Here is a 9,557-nt window from a genome sequence, read left to right as displayed (position 1 = left end):
GAGGGTCGGGGCCCGACATATCCAAAAATATATCTTGTTTTAATTTTCTCTATTATTTATTTTTAAATTAGAGAATTATAGATTTGTGTAAAACTTTCCAATCTCACTTGTTAAAATATCTGTCTTCAAATTTAAAGTCTTAATTGAAAAATTCAGTCAGTTATGATTTATGTTTTGTTAAATCTAAAGTTTCATGAATATTATATAACTTAATATTAAATGAGTTGAAAAAAGACAATATAATTATAATTTTATTGAAAATATTTTAGAAATTATTTCAGATTATTTGATTCTATCTATCTATAAAAGAAAAATTTTCTTTGTTTGTGGCAATGTTGTACCTGTGTGAGGCTTTGCAGACATCTCTGTGTTAGAATTTGCAGCAATGTTAAATTCTGTTCTTTCCCCTCTTGACTTTTCTTTAAAAAATTTATCTTAATTTTTTTATTTATATAATTTCCTACAAACCAGTTCCATCATATTCTATAGAAAAATTCATGAAGGCCACAAATTTTTTCAAAATGACCATAAAAGTTTATTTTAGAAAAATTTATAACATCACTTCATATAGACCAAAAAACATCACAATACAGTTAACATCATATTCAGTAGTTTCCACTTTGAAAATAATAAACTGATAAAACAATTTAATTATTATTAACACATGACCTAAATAATGGTGTGCAACTCGCTGTGTTTTTCCATTTAATTAAAGATGAGCAGGTTCACTTTTTGTTACTCATATCTACACTGGAGGCTTGGAGCATACTTTAGTCTTAAGTGAGTTGAGTTCTGCACTGTTTACATTTAGTAATGCAGAATTATTTCTTACTATGATAAATACTGATACACTTCTTATCTATGCTCACTGCAAGAATTGTAACTAAATTCTTGTAGTATTGACTGGGGAATAGTGATATCACTATTGTTAGTATTTGTTATAAGTTGAATTGAAACAGACTTTTTTAGAAAACAAATTAATTTCTATTATAATTATTTCAATTGTATTCATCTTCTATTCATTATTTTCATTCTATTACAATTTCAATTATTTGTTACTTCAAATATTACATGATTATAAATGGATATTATATAAAAAAATTACAATAGATTTTGATTTGGAATTATAACCACAGTGACATCTACAGGTTTCTAGTTATAGATATTGCTGTAGCAAAAATTAGTTATTTTAAAAGTTTTTCTACTAACAACATTCTGCAACATCATATGAATCTCAATTCCAAGGTACAAGTCAAGTTTCATTTCAGTTCAGAAATTTTGTGAACTCAGACTTACCCATCACTGCATTTAATCAGTGTTCTTTCACCTAACAAAAGTAATTTACTTTATTTACTAAATTTCACTAAACAAAAGCAATTTACTAAATTCACACCCTTTCCTTCATAAAACCAAGTAATGTGTAAATATTTTGAAAGTATTTCAAAAATTATTTTTTCCCATCAAATTTTAATATATCTTTGAAATATAATTATTGCCTCTTGAAAAATTACTTTGTTACAGTTTGTTCTTCTAAAAATTAGTTTTATTTTTTAATTATTTTTATTGTTTGAGAGAAATTCTTTAATTTTTGTGAATATTTCTGTAAAATATAATGAAACAAAGTCTACAAAAAAAAAAACATACATAAATTAAATAAAAACTGACTCCATTAAGAGAACCAAAAAATTAAAAAAACTATTTGTTGACAATGCAACAAAAATTTATTCAATGTATATAGCCACCAACTAATAAAAACATGTAATTTTTGAAACTGTTTGACATTTCTAGTGATGAATTGATTATTTCATATTTTTCTTAATATGTACTATGTTTTTCTTAATTTTTTCCCTTGATACTTTCTCAAGAAGAACAAATGTAATTCTCTGAATTTTTAAAACATGTCTATTTTTTTAAGAACTACTAGCAGAAATATCCGGTTTTTCCTGGGCAGAAAGTAATAAGGATAAGTATTGAAAATTAAAATCGTTAGAAGTTTGATTATTTTAGCCCAGGAAGTGCTGGTACATCTGCTAGTTGGAGATAAAAAAAAAATANTTAAGCTTAATTAATTATAAAAACATATAATCAAAATAAAAAAGAAGGATAAAGTTTTACAACTTAGAATAATAACTATCTGTAAATATTTAATCTCCTCCCTTCTTATTTTTAGAAAATTCAAGTTAAAAAAACTAGAGAATTAGAAGATTTACTATATTCTTGTGAAAAATAAGAAGAGTAATATTATTGATAATTATAATTATCAGTTATTATATGATAATTCTACACAAAATAATAATCTATAATGGAGAATCAAGAGGCATAATCAAGCTCATGCTCATGGGACATGCCCTCTGTCTGACAAAATAAATTATTAATGGATTTATATACTTGTTGCACATACACTGGTGACTTCAAGTTCAAAAAAATTTGAATGCATTGTAAGAAGGAACCTGTCTGTTACATGTATGAACAATCCATGTAATATGTTTATCAACTTACTGTTTGTCCTGTTCAGACACCTCTAACATCCATTTTGTTCTGATATTTCTCATACTAAGAAATCTATAGATTAAGCAGTGTTTATGCAATGCCAAGTACAAAGTATAGGCACAGCCATTAAAATATTGTAAATTGAGCCAAATGATTTTGAACTATGCTATTAACTGCCAATTTAACTCAGTAGCCTATAATAAAAGATGAAATAAAAGCAGCATTATTGAAAAGGCTGAAATGTTTATTGAAGTCTACAGGCTGTCCACATTCTATCAAGTCACTAGTGCAGAATTATATTTTAATTATTCTTAGATAAATAAGAATATAAACAATGGATAAAATTTAGTGTAACAATAAATTCTGATAAATTTAGTAGTTTAGTAATATTTACTTAACTGAAATTTACTTTAATATTCCTTCTATTTATTGTTTCTAAAAAATTTTCATTTTGAAAATTAAATATAGTCATAATATCTCTAGCACACTGAGTTCCCTGAGTGACTATTGCTATCAACAATTTCAAAGAAGATTTAATTTGATGAAACTTATTATTTGGATTTAATAAATGATAAATATTATTTATTCTAACTCTTAAAATCTTTTGCACTATTTCATATCCAACTTTCTCATAGGAAGTCAAATCTTCAGAAATTCTCAATAAAATATGTTCTATAACATTGAATATTAATGTCATCTAGAAATAAACAGAAGTATAAATGATTATTAATCAATCTTCTTACATTAAATTATATTAAACTTATTAAAGAATATTATTAATGTTTTTTGATAGATAAATCATTTTAAGCTTAATTAATTATAAAAACATATAATCAAAATAAAAAAGAAGGATAAAGTTTTACAACTTAGAATAATAACTATCTGTAAATATTTAATCTCCTCCCTTCTTATTTTTAGAAAATTCAAGTTAAAAAAACTAGAGAATTAGAAGATTTACTATATTCTTGTGAAAAATAAGAAGAGTAATATTATTGATAATTATAATTATCAGTTATTATATGATAATTCTACACAAAATAATAATCTATAATGGAGAATCAAGAGGCATAATCAAGCTCATGCTCATGGGACATGCCCTCTGTCTGACAAAATAAATTATTAATGGATTTATATACTTGTTGCACATACACTGGTGACTTCAAGTTCAAAAAAATTTGAATGCATTGTAAGAAGGAACCTGTCTGTTACATGTATGAACAATCCATGTAATATGTTTATCAACTTACTGTTTGTCCTGTTCAGACACCTCTAACATCCATTTTGTTCTGATATTTCTCATACTAAGAAATCTATAGATTAAGCAGTGTTTATGCAATGCCAAGTACAAAGTATAGGCACAGCCATTAAAATATTGTAAATTGAGCCAAATGATTTTGAACTATGCTATTAACTGCCAATTTAACTCAGTAGCCTACAATAAAAGATGAAATAAAAGCAGCATTATTGAAAAGGCTGAAATGTTTATTGAAGTCTACAGGCTGTCCACATTCTATCAAGTCACTAGTGCAGAATTATATTTTAATTATTCTTAGATAAATAAGAATATAAACAATGGATAAAATTTAGTGTAACAATAAATTCTGATAAATTTAGTAGTTTAGTAATATTTACTTAACTGAAATTTGATATTACTTTTATTTTACTTCACTAGATTTTAATTTGTTATCCATCAGTTAAGTAAAATAAATTTAGTTCAAACTATTATCCCTATTGTTTTCTTTGTAAACGTTATACATTTTTTATTTTAAAAGTTTCTATGTATTGTCATTCAAATAATAATATGGTGATTTTAAAATTTACCTCAGATGATTTTTTCTTTCCTTGCAATAAGTCAAGTAATTCTGAGCAATTTCCTGAATATTGAAGATATTCTTCTACAATATCATTATTTGAATTATCTTTAGAATATTCCTGAGCTTCTACAATAAACTGCTTCAAATCTGAAATAGTTTTAGAATAATATAATCTATAATTGTAGCACATAACAAAAATTCAGAAACTTAAATTATAAATGATAAAACAGAATTGTCTATATAATCTTCCTTATATAACCTTTAAATTAATTAACTTAACACTAAATGATGTATTTGAACTAAAACAAAGTCATTTTTTCACTGAAGTATAGCAAAACTATACTAATTAACATAAAAAAATCTTGTAATGATGCATCATCATCATCATCATAATAGTTGTCTGTAATATAGAATTATATATTTTAGTGTTTTTTAATAAATTTCTTTTAAAAATTAATAAAAGTTGCATTTTCAAAAATCTACTATACCACCAACCAATATTTGAATTTGGATGGCACATAGTATTTTACATATTTTGGCAACTTTATCAAATTAACTGTGGTTATGTATTTGGGTATTCTGTATACACATATACTCATGTAATGTAATTTAAAATTCAAATATATTTGACCGTGTTTGAATGATCTCTTTGCATTTTAATTCAAAGATGCTTTAGCTAATAAAAGCAATTTCTAATTAGCATGACAAATAATTGACTTAAATTGTATAATAAGTTAATATGAACATATTAAGCAAAATTGAAAATCAATTTATTCTTAATTGGGAAAACCAGTGTTTGCTATACAATTCTATTGAGCAAAAGGATTCAAAAACAATGGATTACTCAGATCAGTAACTGTTATAGTACACAAATGTTTGTCATTAGATTAAAATTTGTTGAAAGTTGATAAGTAAAATTTCATGATCATCAAATGAAGAAATTATCAATACTTCTGCAATCTTAATCTGAAAAATTTTATGGCTTCTGAGTTGCCATAGCAATTCTCATCTGATTTTGAAATTTCCCACAAAAACTATCAAAAGTCTATGGGAAAATTTGTACCTTTGGTACATTTCATATTCTATAAAAAGTGACTTTTCTCATATTTTCTGATTTTTGATTATCCTCACACTGGGCTAATAAAATAATATGCAACATGTATAGGTTTGAAAGAATTTAAAATGTTTTTTGGTCAACAAAAATTATGAGAAGCAATTGAAATATACATAATTATAATGTTATAATCTAAAAATTAGATAACTTAAAAAGATTTGAAAGTAAAAGTTATTTTTAATAAGAGCAATATTGTAAATGGACTATTTCAAATAATTTTGGTACCCGAGGTAAGCTAAGAACAGTACCAATGTACTTATATTTCTATAAACATTATGATGCCTTTTTAGCGTCTCTTCCAATTTGGCACCTGAAACAGTTGTCTCTCTGTGTCACCCATCAATATCTGATTCTAAAAATGATTATTGCACAGAATATAATCTGATCTTAATTGGAATATAAATTACATTACAAAATAATAATCATCATAATTCTTTGCAAATTACTTAAATAACAAATAAGATTATACCATATTCCTTCATATTAGTGAAATTTTTTATGTAGTAATTATGTCATATAAAGTTTTCTGGGCATCATCACTTAACTACATACTATTTATTTTATTTTATTTATTTTACATATTATTGGAACTGTCGTCATTGACAAAAGATTTCCATCCTTCAATTAACATAATATACCCCAAAATACAATGAATACAATCAAGAATAACAAAAAAGAAAAACATATTAAAATATTTTAAAAAGAAATATACATGTGAAAAGAGAAGTTACAAATCATACATTATGTAAAAAACATTGACAGAGATGTTTATATTTTATGAAGTCACGAAGGTGATGTTTGATGGACGACATATGATTGATAGTTCGATAAAAAAAAAGGATGTGACATAATGCTAAACGATAAAAAGGGGCATGTAAACATGATTGAAATATAGTTACTCAAGAAGGAACTTTCAACATGAGCCAGTAAATGTTTATGATGCCATTAAAATATTTATAAGTTAAAATTCAGTTGAAATACTTTACTCTTTCTTTAAAATTGGGTAGTCCCAGTCTGACTCTAGAGACATTAGCATTATTAGTGTAAGGGAGATGGCAAAATTTGTTTAAAAGGAGATAAACTTTGTGTATTTCTTTAATAACCTTATTTAGTAAAGGAGATGCCATAGCCCAGATTGGTAAGCAATAATCTATTAAGGACTGGAAGTTTGTAAAAAATATTGTCCTTAAGACAGTTTTTGATGGCATGGGTTTAAAAAAGCGCTATAAGATTCCTCAGTAGATTGCAAAAGATTTTGCTGTTTTTTCTATATGATCTTTAAAAGTTAATTTACTGTCAAAAATGACTCCCAGATTACTAAACAAAGTTACATAATTTAGAATATGATTATACTGTAGATGTAGAAATGTGGAGGCGGTGGATCTCTAATCAAAGAGAAACACATCACTATGGTTTTACGGATATTAATTTTTAAATTTACTAAAAGCCAAAGAAAGAATTCTAAGGTCAGTTTGTAAAACGTTTGGATCGTGATTTAGAAGTTTTATGTTGTCAGCTTTAGAATTAATATTGTTGAAGCGATTGTTAGTATATGCAGAGAAAAATCTATATCTATATGCTATATCTTTAAATATAATTTTATTTAAAAAAATAGTAATTTGATGCAATAATAAGCATTCATTTCTCTAAAACAAAGAGAAAAATATTATCAAAGCATTACTTGATACACATATTAAACATTATAAGATAAAATTCTTTAAATAAAAGAGAACTCTTATTAAATAATAAATTAATAACACTTTTATCTGTTTAAGTCTATATGAAGAAATTATAGTTAATATGTAATTAAATATAATTGTAAAGATAAATAATTTCTTAAAAATAGAATTTACATCTATACACATTCAAGCATTATTAAACAGTAAATTTATAGAGTTTTGTTAACATCATTAAAATTTTAAAATTCACAATTTTAATATGTTGAACATTGTTAAATAATTTAATTTCTTTCAATATCTTACTTGTATACACATCATTTTGCTGTACCAACGATTTCATAAAATTTTCCCCTGACAACATTATAACCACGTGTATCTTTTTCTTTCTATTTGATACTTCCGCTAATAACAGGAAATGGAGACATTCATTATTGTTAAAGTTGCCATCTAATGATATCAAAGTATTTTAGATTAATTTTTTTATTAATACGGAATAAATTTCAGAGAGATAATAATAAATAATAATAATAATAAATAAAATGTATTTGGACTTCATAAATAAATTTTATTTTTTTTAATTTCTGAATATTCGTTATCGAAGGTAGAATTTGTATATATATTCAAAATCTATGTTCATATTCAAGTAAAATTGTTTGTTTATAAATATTTATGATGCAATTTGTTTTTTCTTGTTCAATTACTTTGAATATATATTTTTTTAACTTTTTCCGCCCTATTGGCATTAAGAGGGCCTCTTTTTTGCATGCCCATTATGGGTTCGGCCAGGCCTACAATGGGGCTGCCAGGTGGTGAGGGTCGGGGCCCGACATATCCGAACGGACCACTCCCCGAAAAATTCTTGGGAATTTATCGACCCGTTCGGATTCGATCCCGGGTTCTCAGAGCGGTAGGCTGCCACCTTGACCGCTCGGCTATTCGGCCGTCACTTTGAAGATATTAATATTTAAGAAGCCGTGACAGTAAGAAAAATTCAGTTTTAATTTTAATTAATTAAGATGCATTCGAGTATCTTAAATTCCTTAAAACAGAGTGACTTTGGCTCATGTAGATGATTGTAGCCAAAATATTAAACAACAATAATAAATTCTTACAACTTTCGAAATATAAAATACTGTAATTGTAATGTAGTTGAAATTTTTGAATTGGATATCAATTTGTTTTATAGAAAAAAAAAAATATATATATATATATATAAATCTTTGAATTCATTTACTTTTAGTTACTTTTTATATTTTACCACAATGATGATAAAAATTAACCTAGAAAAAAATGGTGAATGCATTTAGTTCTATATTTTGCTAAAATAATTATCAATGCCTCTAGTTTCAATTTTAAAAATTTACAAAGATGGAGCATAATTAGTTTTTCATCAACTGCTATTATATTACGAAAGCTTTTCTGTAAGGTGAATGTGGCTAATAATGGTCACAGTCACTTGCAAAAAAGAATAAAAGTTGTAAATGGCGCTGTTTTCTACCATGGCATCCTGCAGTAAGAAGTAATCAACAGACAACTGAAAAGGTTAGTTTTTTACTATTTTGTGTATTATATGAATGAATTATTATATTTATTATGTTAAAACAATGTTGTTATATCTTTAGAAATGATGCCAAGGCATTATATGCCTAAAAGTGGGGTAACACGATATGTTGTTCAAAGTGAACAAACAATACAAGCTGCAGTTGATGTCAAATCTGGTAGAATGTCACAATGAGAAACTAGTTCTTACTTCAACATTGCAAGGACAATTTTACAAAATAAAATTAATGGAAATCATCTTTCGAAAGGAGGTCAGACAGTTTTGACTACAGAAGAGGAAAAATTCATTAATTACCATCTTATTCTGGCATCAGAATTGGATTTCCCAGTACAACAACTGAATTATGACATGCCATAAAGGATTTATTTAGACCATAAAGGAGCAAAAATTCGTCGGCTTAGAGATAATTTACTTGGATATAATTTTATAAAAGGATTTTTACAATGCAAATAGGAGCAACCTATACAAACTTCCGCTAATATCACAGTAAGAAGAGATACAATTTCTACTGAAACTATAGACGAATTTTGCAAGAATTTGGCACATACATTGGATGGCATTGAACCTAATTGAATTATTAACATGGCTGATTCAATAGAGTTCAAAATTTCCAGGAAAAATATTGAGAGTAGATTCTAAAAGTGCCATACTTACCACAATGATAATCAGCAAATCTTATTGGAAGTGGCCTACTAAGGAAGATATATCCTACTATGAAAATAGAAATATAATTCAGGATTTACAAGAACCAAAAGCTCTTAACAGGGGGGGGATTTTTTTAACCCTAAAAAAAAAAAAAAAAAAAAAAAAAAAAACAGTGGTAAAAATCATGCTAAGCTTTTATTTTAAATTTTTATAATTTTGTAAAAAACGTTTTTATTACACAGTTTTGATAAAAA

At 25.9% G+C, this 9,557-nt stretch overlaps 1 protein-coding gene across 1 annotated transcript in view; it reads right to left on the bottom strand.

Moving 5' to 3' along the window:
- LOC111613152 (nucleolar pre-ribosomal-associated protein 1-like) overlaps window positions 1-5,900 on the bottom strand; it is an 11,341-nt gene extending 5,441 nt beyond the window's left edge. The window contains exons 1-3 of the mRNA XM_023354467.1: window positions 5,888-5,900; window positions 4,312-4,451; window positions 3,083-3,187 (exon numbers count right to left, since the gene is read on the bottom strand). Of these exons, the coding sequence (XP_023210235.1) occupies window positions 3,083-3,187; window positions 4,312-4,451; window positions 5,888-5,900 (258 nt within the window). The remainder of the gene's footprint in view (window positions 1-3,082; window positions 3,188-4,311; window positions 4,452-5,887) is intronic.
- Between the last annotated feature and the right edge of the window lie 3,657 nt (window positions 5,901-9,557).

Source organism: Centruroides sculpturatus, unplaced genomic scaffold, assembly GCF_000671375.1.
Source record: "Centruroides sculpturatus isolate CEXI.00-Female unplaced genomic scaffold, Cexi_2.0 scaffold1663, whole genome shotgun sequence".
In the NCBI taxonomy this organism is placed as follows: domain Eukaryota; kingdom Metazoa; phylum Arthropoda; class Arachnida; order Scorpiones; family Buthidae; genus Centruroides; species Centruroides sculpturatus.
The sequence above is the reverse complement of the archived record's forward strand: the minus strand, read 5'-3'. Positions and strand labels throughout refer to the sequence as shown.